Source organism: Castor canadensis, chromosome 3 (genome assembly GCF_047511655.1).
Source record: "Castor canadensis chromosome 3, mCasCan1.hap1v2, whole genome shotgun sequence".
Classification (NCBI taxonomy): Eukaryota; Metazoa; Chordata; class Mammalia; order Rodentia; family Castoridae; genus Castor; species Castor canadensis.
The window spans coordinates 73,540,656-73,564,295 of NC_133388.1; the positions used below are offsets into that span (position 1 = coordinate 73,540,656).

Consider the following 23,640-nt stretch of genomic DNA (forward strand, 5'->3'; position numbering starts at 1 on the left):
GGAGAAGTGATTTTTACCTAACAAGTGGAATACATTCTTAATTTTTGCCTTGCAGGGTTTTTTTGTTTCTTTGCTTGCTGTGGTACTGGGGATTGAACCCAGAGCCTCATGCTTGCCAGGCAAGCTCTGTACCACTTAAGCTAAGCCCCCAGCCCCTTTGTTGTGTTTTGTTTTGTTTTTAAGATAGAGTCTTACTAACTTTGCCTGGGCTTATTTCAAACTCATGATCCTCCTGCCTCTGCCATTCAGTAATAGATACATTTGGAACCAGAAGTTAAGAAAAGAGCAATACTGCCTAGCAAACATGAAGCCCTTACTTAGTTCAGTCTTGGGTACTAAAGAGAGAGGGAGGGGAGGAGATGAAAGGTAAAACATTATAGTAGTGAATTAAAATGTTTACATTTTAAGAGGGAAGTTCCTGTTTAATAATAGTTTTAAACAGTAACTTCTTTAGAATTAGTTACAAAAGTGACAAGTTGAATAAATTACAGGTCCTGCAGTTGTCAGTCATCACCTAGCTCGAGTTCTGCTGTTGTGGAAATGTGTCTTTCCAGCAGCTTCTAAAGATCTAGAAACAGAAAAGAGCCGAGGAGATTCATTTACATGGCAAGTAACCCTGGAAGGACGAGCTGGTGCTCTCTCTGGTAGGTTGACTTTAGTCTTTTCTTTCCCTTTCTCTTGACTTTTCCCCCGACCCTTTGTCTTGACATGCACCATGTTTCATTTAATGTAAGAGAAGAAATCTACCTGTGGTGGTTTTTGTAACTGAACATAAGTGGTTAGTTGATTATGACAACTGAAGAATACAGTAATAAAATATATTTGAGAATTCTAGTCTTTAGGCTAATTAATGCATATTTTATTAAATGCAGACCCATTGAAAACTGTTGATTGCTTTGTCTTAGTAGGTATTCATTCCTTGCTTTTTTTGGTAGTACTGGGGTTTGAACTCAGCCTCACAGTTGCAAGGCAAATGCTCTACTCCCAACTCATTGCTCTTTTTGGAATACTTGGGTTTAATTTAATTAGCATGGTTAAGCGTGGTTTCCATTTAGTCTATACATATATGAAAGTTGTACCCTTTGACAATATATAGACTGTTGTAAGTAATATCTGCCATGAAAATTTGAACTAAGGAAGGGTGGGTTCCCTGGAAAGACTAAGAAGCATTGATTTGGGGTTTGTTTACTTATGACATTACTACTCTTAAAAAGAAAAAAGCAATTTTGAATTTCATCTTGAAACTCAGTCTAATCTTAAAATACTTATTTTATCCCTCATATGAAGTAACTCTGGTAGAAAGTTCTTTGTTTCGGGTAACATCTGGAAGTCCTAATGTGCTGACTTAAGTCAACATGATTCTGCAGAACTTGCATAAAACTGGCAAACTTAAAAGTCTACACTAATATCTTTTTTAACTTCTGAGCTCAAGGGCTGAGTAAAACCCCTGGACCACAACATTTTGTTAATTTATTACTGGTCTCTTTTAGTAATTCTATGAAGTTTTTTTAAAATAGGTTTACAGATGGAAGACATTAGCTTCATTTTTATACTAGTGTTTCAAGAAGTTTTTTGGTTTTGCCACATTTCTTTGTTTCTCTAAGAAAAGTGCTGATGCTGTAATCTAAAAGTTGATTGCATTGTGCTAAAAGTCTGTTCTTTTTTTCAGCTGTCAAGAGTTTTGTTTCCCACTGTGGTGAACTCCTTACTGAGGAGATAATTCAGCGCCTTCTTCCTCCACTTCCTTGTGCTGTGGATTTGCTAACTCAGTAAGGATCAGCTATTTAGGTTGATAAAATTTTCTAAGATTAGGTATTCTTTGATTATGTAATATCCTTAAGTGCATTAATAAGGCAAGTTTCTATGGTTTGTGAATGATTTTCCTTTTGAATAGTAAGGCAATCACTTAGTTTTGTGATTTTTTTTTTTTTTTTTAGGCTAGGATCTTAAAAGAAAAATGCATATTAAAAGGGAAGGCAATAAAGTACCTTTCATACAGGCAGTTTTAACAAGAAATTAAATATTAAGCCTGTTAACCTTTTCAGGTATGCGTTTTATTGGTTTGTTAGTGCTGTTCTGTGTTCGTAAGAACCGGATGCTTGTTAACAGTTGCAGATTTTTGTTTGTTTATATTTTTCTTAAGTTTGAGTTATAAATATAAGATAAAACATAGAGGCCAACATGTCATGAGCACTTGTAATTTCCAAATTAGTAAAATGCTTAGAGAGAACATCTTTGCAAACAAAGTTTAACAATATAACATTTTACGTATACAGAAATACGCACTTAAGATATGGCTTATAAAGCATAAGAATAAAATGACCACCTTTGAATTAAACACAACTAGAGCAGAGACTATAAACGTTTCCTGTCAGTGGCCAGATAGTAACTGTTGTAGGCTTTGTAGGCTATGAGGTCTGTTCTTCAGCTGCTCTACTGAACACAGATAATAGGTGATGACTAAAGATGGCTGTTTTCAATAAAACTTTATTAATAAAAACAGCAATAGGCTGTATTTGCATATTGCTGAACTGTAGCATTAATAACATTTCTTTGACCTATTTTTCTTTCAGGCTTTCTTATTGATTTATAAAATTTTTTTAACATTTTCAATACCATTCTTTGGCTACTCATTAAAATATTAAAAATGTCTTAGTTTTTTAACAGACATACTTAATTTAAATGTCAAATTTATTAGTCTCTTACTTTCTTGTTTAGTTCTTTTGGTTGAAGAAGCCTCCCTTATTGCAAAGTTGTATTTTCTTATATTTCTCTCTGAAATGTTTCAAGTTTTGTCTTTCATATTTAAGTATTTAATCCATCTGGAATTGCTTTTTCTATATGGAGTAAGGTAGAGATCTGTCATAGTCCATTTGTGCTGCTATGACAAAATACCTCAGACTGGGTAATTTGTAAAGAACAGAAATTTATTCCTCACAGTTTGGAGGCTAAGTATCCAAGATCAAGGTGTTAGCAGGTTTGTTGTCTATTTGAGAGTTTGGTCTCTAGATCTAAGATCGTGCCTTATTGTTGCATCCTCTGGAGAGAGAGAACAGATTCTGTGTCCTCACATGGCAGAAGGGACAAAAGGGCAAAAGGAGCCAATTACCTTTGCCAAGCTCTTTTGTCAAGACATTAATCCGTTCATGAGGGCAGAGCCAGAGTGTGCAGCATTCCAACACTATTGAATTGAGGATTAACTTTTCAACACATTAGGCTGGGGCAGTGGCTCAAGTGGTAGAGTGCTGCCTAGCAAACATGAATCCCTGAGTTCAAATCCCAGTATCACAAAAAAAAAAAGAAAAGTTTTCAACACAGGAATTTTGGGAGACACATTCAGAACATGCTAGAATCCAATTTCACTTTCATTTTTAATTTGGGAAACAAATTGCCCCGTACTTTTCTTTGAAAATTCTATACTTCCTTCAGTAATTGCCATTCACTTGTTTACGTATTTTATTCCCATCTATACATAATCTTTTTCTGTGCTCTTTATTGTTGGCCATTGGTGTGCTTTCCTATTTCTTCACCAACACATTTTCTTTAGAATAAATTTTAGTATATTATTATAAACATTTTGACCTTTTCCTCTTTAGATATATTTGGCCATTCTTGCCCTTTGGGTCTCCTATTGAAATTTTGCTTGTAATTGCATTAACTTTATACATAAATTTGAAAATAATTTACATTTTTATAATACTCATGAACATGATACTTCTGCTGTTAGAGGTATTTTACAAAATATAAAACTTTTTCTGTAGTAAAGTGCCTGCCCAACAAGCATAAGGCCCTGAGTTCAAACCTCCAGAACCATGAAAAAAAAAAAAAAAAGAATAAAAAGGTTTTTCCAAATAAAGGTGTTAAATGTCTTTTTAAAACTTTATGGTTGAATATGTGGTTGAAGAGGTAGAACACCTGTCTAGCAAGTGTGAAGCCCTGAATTCAAACCCTTTTACTGCCAAAAAAATTAGTATAAAATTACTAAGTAATTGGTATAACCTATTTATTGCTGCTGGATGAAAATGTAACTGATCTTATATGTAGTCTCCTTGCTAAATTCTCCTACATTAAGTATTAATTTCTCTTGGGTTTTTCCATTTACAGTACTTATGCATTCATATTCTGTCTTTCTCCCCATATGTACTATTTAAATAACTGCCTTTTGTAACTGAGTAGAAGCTGGGTGCAGTGGGACATATCTATAGTCCCAGCTGGTTAGGAGGCTGAGGCAGGAGGGTTGTTTGAGGCCAGCCTGAGCAATGTAGCTAGACCACCCATCTTTTATGAAACAAAAATCTAGCAGGTGTGGTGATTCATGGCTGTAATCCCAGCCTTTGGGAGGTGGAAGCAGAAGGATTGTGAGTTTGAAGCCAGCCTGGGCTATTTAAAGAGACCCTGTCTTAATAAATAAACAAATAACAAGCAGTTTTGGAATGCTTCTTATATTTCACCAATAAAAAATAATGTTTGTTGTAGACTTTTGTTTTTTTTAAGTAGATACTCTTTATCAGTTGAAGAGAGTGATCTTAGGCTGGCAGAATGGCTCAAGTCATAGAGTGCCTGCCTAGCAAGCTTGAGGCCCTGACTTCAAGACCCAGTACCGATTAAAAAAGAGAGAGAGAGTAATATTATATTCCCACTTGGTTGTGACTTTTGGGTTTGTTTGTTTGTTTGTTCATATTTTTATTTATTTTTGGTAGTATGGGATTCGAACTAAGAGCCTAACACTTGCTAGGCAGGTACTCTTTGACTTGAGTCACTTTGCCATCTCCTTGTTTTATTTTTTATCCTGAATAGACTGAATTTTATTAGGTCACTTAATCTGATAAACTTTTGGTAAGAACTTTTATTAAAAAATTTTTAATTGGTTTCATTTCTCAAATAAACCAAGCTTGGACATGTAATTTTCTTGCACTGCCTTCGTCAAAGCTTTATTGGCCTTGTAGACTAAGGTGGGTAAGTATTTCACCAATGTCTATCAGAGATTGTATACAAAGTTGGAGTGATTGGTTGTGAAATTTTGTGAGCAACCATCTGTCTGGTGGAAGTTTGTTTTTTTTTTTTTTTTTGCAGTACTGAGGTTTGCACTCAGAGCCTTCACCTTGAGCCACTCCACCAGCCCTTTTTTGTGATGGGTATTTTTTGAGATAGGGTCTCCTGAACTATTTGCCTGGGCTGGCTTCAAACAGCGATCCTCCTGATGTCTGCCTCTTGAGTAGCTAGGATTACAACTGTGAGCCACCAGTGCCTGGCTAGTGGAAGTTTTTTTTTTTTTTTTTTTTTTTTTTGCACTACATATTCCATTTCTTTAATTTTTTTTTTTTTTTGACTATTTGAGGTCCAATTTGGAGGGTTTGTTTTGCTTTTTTAATCTACTTATGTCAAATTTGGCAACTATATTTTTCTAGGAATTTTCACTTTGCAGCTTCCTCTTTACATTTTTCAGCATAAACTGTTATCTTTAGGTATCTCTTAGTATTAGCTTTTAAAATCTTTCTCCACTCCTGAAAAGTTCTTATTACACATTTTTTGTTTTTCCTGATCCATATCACTAAGAGTACATCTATTAATTTTTATAAAGAATAGCTTTGCTTGTGTTGAAGTTTGTTTTCTACTTCATTATTATTTTTTATGGTGTCTTTTCTATTTTCTGGAATTCTTGTTCTTTTTATTAAAACTTTAAGTTGAATGCCTAACTTAATCATTTCTTGTAACTCTCTTCTAATGTAAGTTTAGTTATAAATTTCACTACAAAGTTCTGGTTGCTGAGTGCTAAGGTTTTTTTTTGTAGACCTCTAACATATGTGTTTCTTTAACATTAATGAGTATTATGCAACAGAGACATTAAAGATAAGCATTAATTTGGATTTATGCATTACTTTTTTAATCATCTACTTTTTTCAGATTTATATTCTTGTTAGAAAAATGCAAAAAGGATATACATACTCTGATTTTATACTGAAAACACAAGGGCATTCAATATGAAAACAAATTGTACTAAACTTGTTCCATTTTCTTATTAGGTCTATGTATAAATACAAATTCAACATAGTTTAAAAACAATCACCTAGATTATTCTGAGTTTTTTGTCTTAAAATTAGCAAAATATACTTCCATTAATTCTTACAGCCAATGTTTCATATGTAAAAAGGATATTTGCAAACGTGTGATCTTATTCTACACGCAGCTTCATTTCTAAAGAAGATTAAAAAAAATATTTCATGGGCGAAATTATGGGCCTTGTAAATATTCTTCTAAGTCATCTAGCACGCTATTACAGATACATTTGTCAGTGTAGTAACATTAAAATAATTCTTACATCCTTTTCTTAAATATTTTTATTGGCATATGTTAACAAATACATTGGGGTCTCATTGTGATGGTGCCACAGATGTATACACTGTACTTTAAACAAGTTCACACCCCCCTCTATCCTATTGCCATAACCTCTTTCCCCCTTTATTAAATGGTATTAGGTGTTATGCTGTCTTTATATGTAAACTTTTTTTTTCTCAAACTGGGGAATAAAGAGATATAAACATAACAACTTCTTAGAACAGATAAGATTAACAAATTAAAATTGTATTCATTGACAAGCTAAAGACAGACCCTGACCAAACTAAAAGTAGCTCTGGGTCAGAAGAATGCAACAGAAGGTCCATGAAAGTGATGCCTTGTGGTCTTCTTATTAGTCTATCTGAGGTCATGTTTTTAAACTGCTACACTGTATTAACTCATAATAAAAAGGAACTAGTCAAAATTAGAGCTTTCTAATCAAAATGGGTCTGAACATGCCTTTCAGACCCCTGCTGATCTTAGTCAGGAGGATGCTAGTTGCTATACATGGGGCACATCTTTCTCCAGTGACCTTCATGTTCCTCAAATTTGCTCTGATCATAGTTGAGAGGGAACATTAATTCATAGAGGAGACACTTCTTGTGATTTCAAAGCTGGAATCAAAGCAAGCCTTTTCCATACCCACATAAATTGCATAAATGCTGACTTGGTAAGTCACAAACAGTGGGCACTGAGTCCTAAAATTATTAATATTCTGTTACTTCCATATGAAAATTTTAAAATTATTTTTCTTTATTATTCATTTATTCACATGTGCATACATTGTTTGGGTCATTTAACCCCCCTGCTCCCCGCATCCACCCTCTCTCCCCCTCCACCCTCGCTTCCAGGCAGAACCTGTTCTGAGCTTTTCTCCAGTTCCATTGAAGAGTAGAAATAAGCAATAATAAGAAAGACATAGCATTTTTGCTAGTTGAGATAAGGACAGCTATACAGAGAGATTCCTAGCATTGCTATCATGTACAAATGTGTTACAACCCAGATTGATTCATCTCTAACTGATCTTTACATTGGTTCCTGATCCCCTTCTCCTGTTGACCTCTGTCACTTTCAGGTTTCTGTATTAATTCCTCTAGAATGGGGGACATCAAAGGCTTTCTTGTTTTGGGTTTTCTGTCTAACCCCATACCTCCCATATATGTTCTCCCCTTGTCATATAACCCAAGTCCTACAACATTGCTGTATTTGCTCTAGGTCTAAAGACCACATATGAGGGAGAACACATGATTTTTAGTCTTCTGAGTCTGGCTAACCTTGCTCAGAATGATGTTCTCCAGTTCCATACATTTACTTGCAAATGATAAGATTTTATCTTTCTTCATGAGTGTATAAACCTCCATTGTGCATAAATACCACATTTTCTTGATCCATTCGTCAGTAGTGGGGCATCTTGGTTGTTTCCATAACTTGGCTATTGTGAATAGTGCTGCAATAAACATGGGTATGCAGGTGCCTTTGGAGTAACCTGTGTTGCATTCCTTTGGTATATCCCCAGGAGTGGTATTGTTGGATCATATGGCAGATCTATGTTTAGATTTTTAAGAAGCCTCCAAATTTTTTTCCAGAGTGGTTGCACCAGCTTGCATTCCCACAGCAGTGTACGAGGGTTCCTTTTCCCCCACATCCTTCACAACACATGTTGTTGTTGGTGTTTTTGATGATGGCTATTCTAACGGGTGAGGTGGAATCTTAGTGTGGTTTTGATTTGCATTTCCTTTATGGCCAGAGATGGTGAGCATTTTTTCATGTGTTTTTTGGCTATTTGAATTTCTTCTTTTGAGAAAGTTCTATTTAGGTCAGTTGCCCATTTCTTAATTGGTTAATTGATTTGGGGAGAGTTTAGTTTCTTAAGTTCCTGTATATTCTGGTTATCAGTCCCTTGTCCGATGTGTAGCTGGAAATATTTTCTCCCACTCTGTGGGTGGTCTCTTTAGTTTAGAGACCATTTCTTTTGTTGTGCAGAAGCTTTTTAATTTTATGAAGTCCCATTTGTCCATTCTTTCTCTTAGTTGCTGGGCTACTGGGGTTCTATTGAGAAAGTCCTTGTCTATACCTATTTGTTCCAGTGTTTCCTGCTCCTTCCTGTACTAACTTCAGAGTTTCAGGTCTCATATTAAGGTCCTTGATCCATTTTGAGTTGGTACTAGTACAGGGTGATAGATACATGGATCTAGTTTTAGTTTCTTGCAGATGGATAACCACTTTTCCCAGCAGCATTTGTTGAACAGGCTGTCTTTTCTCCATCGTATATTTTTGGCCCCTTTGTTAAAAAATAAGGTGGGTATAGTAATGTGGATTCATATCCGGGTCCTCTGTTCTGTTCCACTGGTCTTCGTGTCTGTTTTTGTGCCAATACTATGCTGTTTTTACTGCTATTGCTTTGTAATATAGTTTGAAGTCAGGTATTGTGATACCGCCAGCATTGCTCTTTTTGGTGAGTATTGCCTTGGCTATTCGGGTCTCTTGTGTTTCCAAATGAACTTTAGAGTGGATTTTTCAATCTCTGTGATGAAAGTCATTGGGATTTTGATGGGAATTGCATTAAACATGTAGATTGCTTTTGGTAGTATAGCCATTTTTACTATGTTGATTCTACCAGTCCATGAGCACAGGAGATCTTTCCATCTTCTGTAGTCTTCCTTGATCTCTTTCTTCAGGGGTTTGTAATTCTTGTAGAGGTCATTCACATCCTTTGTTAAGTTTTCTCCTAGGTATTTGATTTTTTTTTTTTGAGGCCATTGTAAATGGAATTGTTTCCATGTATTCCTTCTCAGTTTGTTCGTTGTTGTTGTTGTATAGAAAAGCTAATGATTTTTGTAAGTTGATTTCGTATCCTGCCACCTTGTTATACCTGTTTATGGTGTCTAAGAGTTTTTGGGTAGAGTTTTTTGGGTCTTTAAGGTATAGGATCATATCATCTGCAAATAGGCATGTTTTGACAGTTTCTTTACCTGTTTGTATTCCTTTTATTTCTTCTTGCCTAATTCCTCTGGCTAGGAATTCCAGTACTGTGTTGAAAAAGAGTGGGGATAGTGGGCACCCTTGTCTTGCTCCTGATTTTAGGGGAAATGGTTTCAATTTTTCACCATTAAGTATGATGTTGGCTATAGGTTTGTCATATATAGCCCTTACAATGTTAAGGTACATTCCTTCAATTCCTGGTTTTCTTAGTGCTTTTATCATGAAGTGGTATTGGATCTTGTCAAAGGCTTTTTCTGCATCTATGGAGATGATCAAGTGGTTTTTGTCTTTATTTCTATTAATGTGCTGTATTACGTTTATAGATTTGGGTATATTGAACCACCCCTGCATCCTTGGGATGACGCTGACTTGGGCGTGGTATATGATCTTTCTGATGTGTTGTTGGATTTGGTTTGTCATTATTTTATTGAGGATTTTTGCATCGATATTCATTAGGGAGATTGGCCTATAGTTCTCCTTTTTTACAGGTGTCTTTGTCTTGTTTTTTGGATGAGAGTAATGTTGGCTTCATAAAACGAGTTAGGCAGTGTTCCTTCCCTTTCTATCTCATGGAACAGTTTAAGGAGGGTTGGTATTAGTTCTTCTTTAAATGTCTGATAGAATTCAGCAATGAATCCGTCAGGTCCAGGACTTTTTTTGAGGGGGAGTCTCTTAATTGCTGCTTCAATTTCTTTTTGTGTTACAGATCTATTCAGGTGATTAATGTCCTCTTGTTTCAGTTTTGGATGGTCCTAAGTATCTAGAAATCTGTCCATTTCTTCAGAGTTTTCAAATTTATTAAGAGTGTAGGCTCTCAAAGTAGTTTCTGATGATTTCCTGGATTTCCGTGGTGTTTGCTGTTACTTCCCTTTTTGCATTTCTGATTTTACTGATTTGAGTTTTTTCTTTCCTCATTTTAGTCAGGTTTGCCAGGGGTCTGTCAATCTTATTTATTTTTTCAAAGAACCCCCTTTTTGTTTCATTAATTCTTCATACGGTTTTTTGTTTGTTTGTTTGTTTCTATTTTGTTGATTTCAGCCCTTATTTTAATTATTTCTCTCCTTCTGTTTGTTTTGGGGCTCCATATGAAATAGTTTTACATTTTTGTTTTCTTTGATTTGTTCAGAAGTATGTTCTTAAATTTTAAAATTTTGTTAATGATTTTTAAGCATTGTAATTAGTAAATCATTTTTTAGTGTGTATGTGTGGTATGGAATTTTAATTCAGGGCCTCACACTTGCTAGGCAGGCATTCTACTACTTGAGCCGTGTCTCCAGCCTTTTTTTGCTGTAGTTATATTTAGGTAAGGTCTTGCATTTTGCTTGGGCCAGCCTGGATTTCAATCTGCTACCTATGGCCTACTGCATAGGTGGCATCACAGCATACATCTCCACATCCAGCTTATTTGTTGAGATTGGATCTTGCTAACATTTTGCACAGGCTTTCTGCAAATCTTACTCCTCCTATCCCTATCTCCTGTGTAGCTGAGATTGCAGATTCCAGCTACCATGCCCAGCCTATAGTAAATTATTCTTAGTACTTTGTAGTTGGTGACTATGATGCATGTGTTACCTGTCCTTTCAAATTTATTGAGACTTGCTCTGTTCACAGGTGAATGTTTTGAAATTCCATTGTGCTGTCTTCACTTTTTTTATTAGTTTAACCTATCAATTAACAGTGACCGCTATTTAAATAAAAAAAGCAAAAACCTTCTTCTGTGCTTCTGGGCTTACTGATTTCTTCCTGTAAAATCTTTAATTTTTGTTTTTCATATTTTGAATTTTTAAATTAGGCATATAGGCATTTAGAATTATAGTTTTATCATGAATCCTTTTGCATACAGTAACTGTCTTTATCCTTTTTATTGTAATCTTTGTGTGGTATATTTCCTTTTCCATAACATTATCTTCTTAGGTATATCTCATAAAGTTGGAGTTTTAAAAAATTGAATCTGACATTCTGCTTTAGACTGGCAATTTATGGATTTCTTTATCCTACTTGCTATATGTTTTGTTAAACTTGTGTATTATAACAGTTCTAGAATATTGCCTGTTATTATCTCTTCAAATATCACTTGCTCTCCATTCTATCAACACATTCCCCACTCTCCACCTTGTTAGATAAGTTTTAGATATGTTCATCTTCCATGATATTTCTGTCTTCTTTTCTATCTGCTACACTGTGGATTATTCTTGTAGCTCTGTTTTCCAGTTCACTAATTCTCTCTTCAGCTTGGTATAATCTGATATGCCTCTGCTACGACCTGAGACCTTCTTAAGCCTTTTAGGGGTCCCCACTTTGCACTCACTTTATCATCTCTACCTTATCATGGGTACAAGCTAGTCCCAAGTCCTTGTGTTGGTATTGGTATTTTTATTTCCTTTCTAATATAAGCTCATGTTTTGTTTCATGCTTTTTTTTTTTTTTAATGTTAATTTGTCTTTACTGGAATCAGAGTGGGTGATCTTGGAAAAGTCCCTTTCTTTAGGATTACCCATGCAAATGATCTTTTATCCAGAATAAGATATACTTTTATATGTACTTATTTACATGTTATAGTAAGATTCTTCAGAAATTAATCTTCCCTCCTAATGGAAGCAGAAACCAGTAAAAATGCTTTCCTGTATTTTTTTTCTTTAAATATATTCACACATACTCCTGAACTAAATTTTATTTTATATAAATTAAATGAGTGCTACAGGAGTTAAACTATATAATATCTTATTTTTTAACATCTTATGAATATGATTGAATAGTTTTCATTCTGTTAACTGTAATTTTCTGTTCTGACTTTAGAGAAACACAAAAATGTAGTGGACTTATATTTAACTTCCATAACTAAAAAAATCTACCAAGATTTTGTAAATATTTTCAGTATAGTGTTTACCAAGCTGAAACTTACAAAATTGATCCAGTATTTTATTTCATAATAGGAAAAAGAACACAAAATCTATTCCATGCCTAAAGCATGAGAATATTACACTCCTGGAACCAGTATTTTAAAGTGAGAAATAAAACAGTAAAGAAGTGTTTTTTAAAATTTTTTTCATTTTTTTCATATGTGCATACAATATTTGGGTCATTTCTCCCCCCTACCCCCTATACCCTCCCTTTCCTCCCGCTCCCCCCCACCCCACTCCCTTGCTTCCAGGCAGAAACTCTTTTGCCCTTATCTCTAATTTTGTTGAAGAGAGGGTATATACAATAATAAGAAGACAAAGGGTTTTTGCTAGTTGAGATAAGGATGGCTATATAGGGAGATTCTTCACATTGCTTTCATGTACATATGTGTTACATTCTAAGTTGATTCTTCTTGGACTGACCTTTTCTCTAATTCCTGGTCCCCTTCTATTGGTTTAAAGTTTCTGCATTAGTTCCTTTTCATTGAGGACATCTAATACTATCATGTTTTTTGGATTTCTTACCTATCCTCATACCTCCCTTGTGTGCTCTCGCCTTAGCATGTGACCAAAGTCCAATCCCCTTGCTGTATTTGCCCTTGATCTAAAGTCCACATATGAGGGAAAACATACGATTATTGGTCTTTAGAGTCCTTTTCTTCTAAAAATGAGAAATAACAAGCAGTAATCTAGAAAGTAAAAATGAATAAACATTGTCAGAATTTCATAGAGAATCTGGAAACCTCATGCCATGACACATATAATCCAATGGCATAATAAAAGCAATTCCATTGAATTTCTGTATTGCTAAAAGAGATAGAAATCACATTTCTAGTTGATAGCATGGTACATCGCAAAAAGTAGTTCTTCGATAAATGTTAAGTGATTGAGCATTGGTAAAGAGATGCCTCAATACAAGTAATAAAGATCAACAGAAGATAAAGAAAAAGCAGTGCATGTAAGTGAAAGTAGAAAAATGGTAAGAGTTTATGAATGGAACTTTTAGGGAAACATTGGCTCAGCCTATATTTCATTAAAAGAGAAGTTACGGTTTGGGGTGATCCATTCTTACTGAGTGGTGGCATTTCAGTTCTAGTTTCTTTTTTTGTTTTGTTTTATTTTTTGAAGTGCTGGGAATCAAACCCATGGCTTCTCACATACTAGGCAGGTTGACTTTCTAACAAATGCTTGGGTTTTCTCTAGACATTTGTGTTTCACATCTGTATGTTTTCTTTGATCACTTTTATACATAATAGATTTCTGGTTTTGATAAATGCCACGTTGAAAAGTTCAGAATCTTATAGTAAGTGTTTCAGGATTCAGCTGTAATACTTGTGGTCATAGAAATAAAAATTAACTATATAGTTTTGTTTAATGAAGGATGATGGAAGAGATAGCAAGTGATTTCTGCATGTGATACTTAAAATCTCTCTTATACCTTATTATCACACCTTACTTTAAAAATACAAGTTAGCACTTATGTTCATTAATGTATATAGTTCATTTGTGTTTATATGGCAGCTTGTTCAGTATGTGTACATTATCATTTAACTTGCACACTTAAGATACACTTTTTCTTTTGTTTTAAGGCTTTCTTCAATACTAAAAACATATGGAAGTCCTTTGAAAACACCATCAGTAGTTTATAGACAAAGGCTTTATGAACTATTGATTTTGTTACCTCCTGAAACATATGCAGGTATGTGCCTTAGACCAAAATGTTTTATTGGTTTTTACTAGTCTACCTAGAAAGTAATAGTTGGATCATTAAATATCTGAATGAATGAATCATAATGGCAGTACACTATTTCTCAGCGGTTTAGAGTCTAATCTTAATCCATGTGTTCACTGTTTTATGACAAATAAAATACATTTTTTAGAAGCCTCCTTTTTCATATGGTCCTTTCTTCTCTCCTAAGAAATAAGCCCCTAGTTCTGCTGTGTGAGGGAGAATGAGTCACAAAGATTATCATTTTACTCCAGGGATTATACAGGATTTATAATATACATGTATTATAAATTTGGCTATTCCTAGTTTTCTTCTAGAATGACTATTTAGAGTATATTTCCTCTCCATTATTCTGTTCTTAATTCTGCCAAGATAAAAGTTTAAGAGATGGAGGCATGTCTTAAGAAGTAGAGCACTTGCCAAGCAAAGCATAAAACCCTGATTTCAAACCCCAATACTGCCAAAAAAAAAAAAAAAGAGTTAATATTGCAAAAATTCAATTGATTTTACAAATTTATACTATGATTTTTGCTCTTATTAGGCTCAAAGGTGACTTTGGGTTATTGGAACTCTGCAGTTGATAAAAGAAACTAAAAAATAATAATGAGCTTAGCCCTATTTTAAAATTAATTGGCAAAAAGTTCCCAAGACCCCATCTCAACCAATAGCTAGGCATGGCAGTTCACACCTGTCATCCAAGTTATGCACAAAACTAAGGACTACATTTCTAGGCTAGCCTAAGCAAACCGTTAGTCCCCGTCTAGTGAAAAACACCTCAGCATCATGGCATGTACCTGTCATCCCAGCTGTAGTGGGAAGCATAAAAAAAGAGGATCGAGGTTTAGGCTAGCCTCGGGAAAAAGCAATACCCTATCTTCAAAATAACCAAAAAAGCGATACCCTATCTTCAAAATAACCAGAGCATATAGGGGTGGTGGAATGGCTTAAGCAGTAGTGCTCCTGCCTACGGCGGAGCTCCCTGAGTTCAAACCTCAGTACTTCCACCAGGAGAAAGAAAAAATGTTGCTACAATGAATAAATCAAGATGTTTATTCTAGGAATTAAAAGCTAAAAATTGTCTTGCATGGGAATGTCTTAATTTTTTTTAGTATTGGTAATTTTCAGCCAACCATATTAAGTTGAATGTTACTTCAGGTCTTTTCAGTTTAAGAAAAAAAATATTTTCAACTGGTGGATTGGCTCAAGTGGTAAGAGTGCCTGCTTAGCAAGCATGAAACCCTGGGTTTAAACCCCAGTGTAGCCCAAAGAGGGAAAAAAAAAAAAAAAAAAAATATATATATATATATATATATATATATATCTCAATTGCCTCAATATACTGTCAAAAAGTCTTAAGACATATCAAATTGCCTTTGTTACATGGAAAATACTTAAGAATTGAAATAACTTTTCTTTGTGGTGATCTAGCAGATTCTCATCTTCAGAGTGATTTTTTTTTTTATATGTGCATACAAGGCTTGGCTCATTTCTCCCCCCTGCCCCCACCTTCTCCCTTACCACCCACTCCACCCCTCCCTCTCCCCCCCACCCCCTCAATACCCAGCAGAAACTATTTTGCCCTTATTTCTAATTTTGTTGTAGAGAGAGTATAAGCAATAACAGGAAGGGACAAGGGTTTTTGCTGGTTGAGATAATAGCTATACAGGGTATTGACTCACATTGATTTCCTGTGCGTGGGTGTTACCTTCTAGGTTAATTCTTTTTGATCTAACCTTTTCTCTAGTTCCTGGTCCCCTTTTCCTATTGGCCTCAGTTGCATTTAAGGTATCTGCTTTAGTTTCTCTGCGTTAAGGGCAACAAATGCTAGCTAATTTTTTAGGTGTCTTACCTATCCTCACCCCTCCCTTGTGTGCTCTCGCTTTTATCATGTGCTCATAGTCTAATCCCATTGTTGTGTTTGCCCTTGATCTAATGTCCACATATGAGGGAGAACATACGATTTTTGGTCTTTTGGGCCAGGCTAACCTCACTCAGAATGATGTTCTCCAATTCCATCCATTTACCAGCGAATGATAACATTTCGTTCTTCTTCATGGCTGCATAAAATTCCATTGTGTATAGATACCACATTTTCTTAATCCATTTGTCTGTGGTGGGGCATCTTGGCTGTTTCCATAACTTGGCTATTGTGAATAGTGCCGCAATAAACATGGGTGTGCAGGTGCCTCTGGAGTAACCTGTGTCACAGTCTTTTGGGTATATCCCCAAGAGTGGTATTGCTGGATCAAATGGTAGATCGATGTCCAGCTTTTTAAGTAGCCTCCACATTTTTTTCCAGAGTGGTTGTACTAGTCTACATCCCCACCAACAGTGTAAGAGGGTTCCTTTTTCCCCGCATCCTCGCCAACACCTGTTGTTGGTGGTGTTGCTGATGATGGCTATTCTAACAGGGGTGAGGTGGAATCTTAGCGTGGTTTTAATTTGCATTTCCTTTATTGCTAGAGATGGTGAGCATTTTTTCATGTGTTTTTTGGCCATTTGAATTTCTTCTTTTGAGAAAGTTCTGTTTAGTTCATTTGCCCATTTCTTTATTGGTTCATTAGTTTTGGGAGAATTTAGTTTTTTAAGTTCCCTGTATATTCTGGTTATCAGTCCTTTGTCTGATGTATAGTTGGCAAATATTTTCTCCCACTCTTGTGGGTGTTCTCTTCAGTTTAGAGACCATTTCTTTTGATGAACAGAAGCTTTTTAGTTTTATGAGGTCCCATTTATCTATGCTATCTCTTAGTTGCTGTGCTGCTGGGGTTTCATTGAGAAAGTTCTTACCTATACCTACTAACTCCAGAGTATTTCCTACTCTTTCCTGTATCAACTTTAGAGTTTGGGGTCTGATATTAAGATCCTTGATCCATTTTGAGTTAATCTTGGTATAGGGTGATATACATGGATCTAGTTTTTTGCAGACTGCTAACCAGTTTTCCCAGCAGTTTTTGTTGAAGAGGCTGTAATTTCTCCATCGTATATTTTTAGCTCCTTTGTCAAAGACAAATTGGTTATAGTTGTGTGGCTTCATAGCTGTGTCCTCTATTCTGTTCCACTGGTCTTCATGTCTGTTTTTGTGCCAGTACTATGCTGTTTTTATTGTTATTGCTTTGTAATATAGTTTGAAGTCAGGTATTGTGATACCTCCAGCATTGTTCTTTTGACTGAGTATTGCCTTGGCTATTCGTGGCCTCTTGTGTTTCCATATAAATTTAACAGTAGATTTTTCAATCTCTTTCAGAGTGATTTTTTTATTCTTTTCTTTTTTTTTTTTTTTTTGAGTGGGTCTAAGTTTGAACTCAGGGCTTCACACTTATAAAGCAGGTGCTCTACGGGTTGAGCCACACCTCCAGTCCATTTTGCTGTGGTTGTTTTGGAGATGGGTTCTCACCTGCTGCTTGCGCAGGCTGGCCTTGAATCATGATCTTCCCAATCTCAGCCTCCCAAGTAGCTAGGGTTATAGGTGTGAGCCACCCATGCCCAGCTGAAGGCTGTGATGGAAAAATTGAATTCTCAGTTTCTATTTGTGTAGTTTTGGTATGGATCTCATTTCCAATATTTTAATATTCTGTGCTTTGAAAAACTCATCATAACACCAGAAAGTCAATGAAAAAATTCTACATTGGGTCTGGTAGAGTGGCTCCCTAGCAAGCATGAGGCCCTGCGTTGAAATGGCACCACATCTCAAAAAATTCTATGGCAAAAGCATATTTGCATTTCAAAATCTTTAAGAATCTAGGGACAGTTATGCATGGAGTCACTTTAACTGAAAAATAGATATTTCCCACTATTTTCACACTTAGTTGCAGAACCAAACATACCTTACATGTTGTACTACCAGCAAAATTACTTTGCTGAATGTCATATGCTGGTAACTAAGTTTACTGACATTCCTGTGAACATCTCTCATTTGTTTTATTAAGCCTTCATTGATCCCTGTCTACCATCCCCCATTCCTACTTGTAATCTTTCCTTTCTCTAAACTTTTTTTTTTTTCCACACTGGGTTTTGAACTCAGTGGCCTACACCTTGAGCCACTCCACCAGTCCTTTTATGTGACGGGCATTTTTGAGATAGTGTCTTGTGAACTATTTGCCCAGGCTGGCCTCGAACCGTGATCCTCCTGATCTCTGTCTCCTGAGTAGCTAGGATTACAGGCATGAGCCACTGGTGCCCAGTTAAACTTTTTTTGTTTTGCAGCACGAGGATTTGAACTCAGGTCTTTGTGCTTGCCAGGCAGGTGCTGTAGTGCTTGAGTCACTCCTTCAGCCCCGTTTATCTAAACTTAATAGTCCTTATGTTTTCATCTTTTAGGCAACATAGTATTTCCTATCTGCATATTATAGTTACATATGTGTATTTGTGTCCCATAGCTTATAGCTTCTTGAAAGTAAGATAAATATAATAAAAAAATTTCTCTGTAGCATCTTAAATGCATCTTGAATAAATGTGTAATTGAGCATAGTGGTTAAAAGCTCAAGTTCTGGAGCTTGACTCCCTGAGTTTCAGCCTAACTCTGCTATGTAATTGTTTTATGATCTCCAACAAGGAATAAATGATTTATATTTCTTCATCTAGAAAATGACAGTACTAACCCAACCTCATGAGGTTTGTGAGGGTTTTGTGTAAAGTTTTTAGTAATTTCCTAATAAATATTTATTGTTACTAGCGGTAATGATATGGGATGGGGAATTAGGCTGGTAATAGTAGCACTTCTGTGTATTGCAGCTACTCAGGAGGCTTAGTCAGGTGGATTGCTTGAGGTCAGCCTGGGCTACATAGCAACACTCCTCCAAAAAAAGATAAACAAGGAGAGAGGAAGGAAAGGAAAATTATGGCGCATGTACTCTTCCTAACTTACCTGCCACTTATCACTTCTGATTGGTGGATATGACCTCCAATCTTCATTTTATCTTGATGCTATTACTCTATTACTCTTGTAGCTGGTAGAGTGGCTCTAATGGTAAGAGCACCTGGGTAGCAAGTGTGTGGCCCTGAGTTCAAACCTCAGTGCTGCCAAAAGAAACACCTGCAAAAATGAATACTTCTCTAAGGCAGTTTTTGCTTATTCCTATAGTACTTAAGTTACAAACTGGCAAAAGCCAAGTAAGCTCAATGTAAATAAAATTTTCTATTGATAATTAATCAAAAATTAGGATAAAACATCTTTGAGATGATAATTTAGGTCAGTGTGATAAATGGATCTCTTTTTCAGAATTCTCTTTTTTGTTGTTTTGGTGGTACTGGTGTTTGAAGTCAGGGCCTCACGCTTTCTAGGCAGGTGCTCTTACCCCTTAAGCCATTCTATCAGCCCCAGTGTTGTGTATTTTTGAGATAGGGTCCCTCAAGCTTTTGCTTGGGCTGAGCTCTGTGATCTTACTGATCTCTGCCTCCCGAGCAGCTAGATTTAGAGGTGTGAGACACTGGCACTCAGCATATCTTGTCTTGTGGAATAACACAGTACTACCTATGAAGTAGATTAGCACTCCCCCCAAAAAAATTACTAAACAAAAATGAACTACTTCTGCATTCAACTACCAGTGTACCAAAAAAGAAAATAAAAAGCAGATGTTAGAGTTTAGTTTACAAACTAAAGTAAACTGCACCAGGGGGCTATAATCATCAAAATTCAGACTGTAGAATGTTCAACAAAAGAAATACCCTTGCTTCCTCAAATTAAGTACAAGAAGAGAAATAGGTAAAAGAGAATATTAGATTGAAAGGAATTTAAAGTATATCAACTAGGGCTGGTGAGTGGCTCAAGTAGTACAGGAACTGCCTCACTTGTGTGAGGTTCTTAGTTTAAATCCCAGTACTGCCCCCACCAAAAAAAAATATATCAACTAGGTTTAACATGTAGACCATACATAGATCTGCACTCAGACATAAAAACAAACAAAAATAAGCATATATGAAGCAGTAAGAATTTTGAACACTGATTTGATGCTTAGTGCTTTTTAAAAACATGGAAGTGTTATGATAGTGAGATTATGTTTAAAATAAAACATCCTTTGTTTGTAGAGGAAATGATAATGCTATTTAGGGTTGCTTCATAATAACATGAAGGATGGTGGGATAGTGAGTTTGGGATATGGTAAAGCAGGATTGTTCCAGCTGGTGAGGATAAGTGATGAGCACATGCTTGGTAGAGATAGAGGGGTTATAATAATAATGTCTCATTTTCATTTGTTTGAACTTTTCCATAATAAAAAATGTGCAACATTTTCAGGGCTCTACATTTTTAAATTTTTATTTATTTACTTATTTGTTCATTGTCTTTTTGAAACAGGGTCTCACTATATCCCAGACTGGCCTCAAACCCTCAGTCCTCCTAAGTCTCCTAAGTAATGGGATTACAGGCATGCACCACCACACACAGCTTCTGCTTTTTTAAAAGTAGGATTTTGTTTTGTTCTTTTTAAGAGACAGGATCTTACCGTCTTGTCTAGGCTAGCCTCCACCCCCTGGGCTCAAGTATCCTCCTACCTAATCCTCCCAAATAATTGGAACTACAGGTACATGCCGCCACATCAGGCTAAATCATTTTTTGTGTGTGTATGTGGAAAGGGGCGTGCTGGGGATTGAACCCAGAGCCTCACACACACTGCGCAAGCAAGCATTCTATGAGTGAGCTATGTGCTCAACCTGTTTTGTTTTGGGGTTTTTTTTAAATGGCCTGTTCAATTTTGTAGTAATGGGAATTGAACATGGGGCTCTGCACATGCCAGGTAAGCACTCTTCTGCTTGAACCATGTTCCCAGTCCTGGTTTTTTTTTTTTTTTTTTTTTTTTAATTTTGGTGTGTGTTGGGGTTGTTTGCTTGTCTTTTGTTTTTTGTGGTGCTGTGGTTTGAACTCAGTGCCTCACACTTGCTAGGCAGTGCTCTACCACTTGAGCCACTCTACCATCCCTTTTTTGTATTGGGTATTTTCAAGATAGGGTCTCTCAAGCTGTGCCAGGGGCTGGCTTTGAACCACAATCCTCCTGGTCTCTTTCTCCTGAGTAGTTAGGATTACAGATGTGAGACACTGGCACCTGGCTTGTTTTGTTTTTAAATAAGAAAAAGAATACAGTTTATTTCATGCTCAAGGCATGAAACTATTAGACTCCTAAATCTATTTTTATACTTTGTTTTTTTATTTTAAATAATGTTCATATTTGCTCAAGATCATAAGGTATAAATTTTGAAATGTCTTTTCACTACCTGCTGTGTCCAACAACACATAGTTGAGCCACTCATTTGTAGGGTAGTTTTCAAAGATGAGAAGTGTAGTCCTTGGATGTGATGCATTAAAATTGGCCTTGGTGTGGATTAAAGCTCCCTGAGCTGCTTGAATCCATACTGTTAATCAGTTAACTGGAACTACTACCTTGCTAATTGCTCTTTTTTTCTCTGACTCAACAGGAAACTTCTGTGCCATTCTCAAAGAACTGGCTGCTGACCTGACAGTCCCTGACATCCAGGTGGTAGCATCTACATGTTTACTTCCATCCCTCTGTCATCAAGATGATCTTTTGATATTAAGTCCTTTGTTACAAGAGACTGACCACAGATTTATTGAAGAACAGGTATGGCCATTTTAAAATAATTCTTGAGTAGATTTAGTCTGCGAACAGTGATTTTTAATTTTAAAGCCTCATGCCTCTTTTTTCCTCTTAGCTTCTCCTTGGTAATGGTGTTGCTTGTGGAAGTCTCGAATATGACCCTTCTTCTATTTATGAGGATGTAGAGGGAGATTCTGTGCCTAAGCCCCTACCTCCAACACTATCAGTTGTTAGCTCTGCAGCTAAACTCTTTGGGATTATTTGTGCTCATGTGGATGAAGCTCAGAGGTAAATCTCTTCAGTGGATCACTTACTTTGAAATATTATTTGGGTTCAGTGAATGTGTAATAGAGAACTGGTGGGTAAGAGAGATATCAGAGGATCTCATTAATGCAAGTGTTTCTCATAATAAGTGACAGGTGAAGGTAGCTAATATTGAATAAGAAATTACAAGCTGTAGAGCACCTGTCTACCAAGCACAGAGCTCTGAGTTGAAACCCCAGTAACACCCCGCCCCGCAAAAAAAAAAAAAAAAAAAAAAACTGATTTCTTTTTCTTTCTTTCTTTTTTTTTTTTTAACTGAATCTCATAGACTTTCTTACTTTGGAAATTTTATGAAACCATTATAGATTCGTTAGTCTTCGGTGGTGGATTTCAAATGTTGATTTTGGCAGTTCACTTAAAATGAACTTTGGGCCAAACCTGATGGGCATATGCCTGTAATTCTAGCACTCAGAAAGCTAAGTAAGGTAAATTGCAAGTATGAGGCCAACCTAGGCTGCTTATCAAGTTCCAGGCCAGCCTTAGGTACATAGTGGGACCCTTTCTCAAAACATAAAAAAAATTAAAATTAAAAAAATGAACTTTGGGGGAAAAAAAAAGTAAATGAGGTGATGGATACGTTGATTATGTTGATTACAGTAATCATTTCAGAGTGTATTCATGTATTAAAACATCATGTTGTATATCTTAAATATATACAATTTTTATTTGTCAGTTATGCCCCAATAAAACTAGAAAAAAAGTTAATAGCATTAAAACATATTTTGTAGGGATTTTCATTCCATGCTGTTACGAGAAAATAAATACAAGATGCCTCACCAACAAAAGAACTTTGCTTTTGAAAAACTTAAGAAATCATTTCTCATTTAGAATAATAGTTACTTAATTAATAACTGGTAATATACCTTTCTTAGGGTTAAAAATCCACTATCCAGGAAATTCTGTTGTTATCACGAGAAACTAAATGGGAAGTAGATCTCTCTCATAGGCTATTCTGGTTAATATTATTCAAATTATTATACTCATATTTTTTCCCTCATTCCCTCTCCTCCCTACTTTTCTGTCATGATATACCAACAACTATGCATTTGGTTAGGTCATATCTTTTTTTTCTGTTTTGGCAGCACTGGGTTTTGAATTCAGGGCTTCATGCTTGCTAGGCAGGTGCTCTACCACATGAGCCACTCCACCAGCTCTTTTTATATCAATTTTATCTACTTATGTCTCCTAGAAGACACCAATTAGGTAGAAATTTACCATGATCTCTTGGTGAAGACTTAAAAAATATTTTAGTCTCCAGCCATTGGAATAGTTCAAGTGGTAGGGTGCCTGTCCAGCAAGCATGAGGTTCTGAGTTCAAACCCCAGTGCTGCCAAAAAAATAAAAATAAAAGGATTTTAGTCTTTTCAGTGACATATTTCTGAAACAGATTTTAAAATAATTTACTTAGAGGGTATAGAAAAGTGAATGAATTTTATATTGATTTTTATTAGCTTCAATTTCAAAAGATAATATTCTCCCCACATTTGTAGTCTATAATTCTGTCTATACTATAACTATAAAGTTATGTTAAGATATTTAAGATGATATATGACTAAATTATGAATAAATAAAAGAAAAATCACAGTCATCTGGAATATTCAAATGAGGATTCATGAAAAGAATGATACTTGGATTCATTTCTACTATTTTATAGAGCATATAATTAAAGTAATTTGGAATCATATAGCAATAACTATTATAGGTTAAAAACATGGTCTTTTGGGTAAAGGATTTAAATTAAGCATATTCATAAACCTAGTACTTTTTATGGTGTGAGGTAAAAGCAACAAAAAAGAATGTATTTCTTATAACCTTCCTTTTA

At 35.6% G+C, this 23,640-nt stretch overlaps 1 protein-coding gene across 7 annotated transcripts in view; it reads left to right on the top strand.

The window, feature by feature from the left end:
- Heatr5a (HEAT repeat containing 5A) overlaps positions 1-23,640 on the top strand; it is a 111,147-nt gene that overhangs the window by 37,024 nt on the left and 50,483 nt on the right. For all 7 annotated transcript variants that reach the window (XM_074068204.1, XM_074068209.1, XM_074068207.1 and 4 more), the window contains 5 exons: positions 492-644; positions 1,670-1,769; positions 13,808-13,917; positions 21,355-21,518; positions 21,610-21,782. In XM_074068204.1, coding sequence (XP_073924305.1) covers positions 492-644; positions 1,670-1,769; positions 13,808-13,917; positions 21,355-21,518; positions 21,610-21,782 — 700 coding nt within the window. The remainder of the gene's footprint in view (positions 1-491; positions 645-1,669; positions 1,770-13,807; positions 13,918-21,354; positions 21,519-21,609; positions 21,783-23,640) is intronic.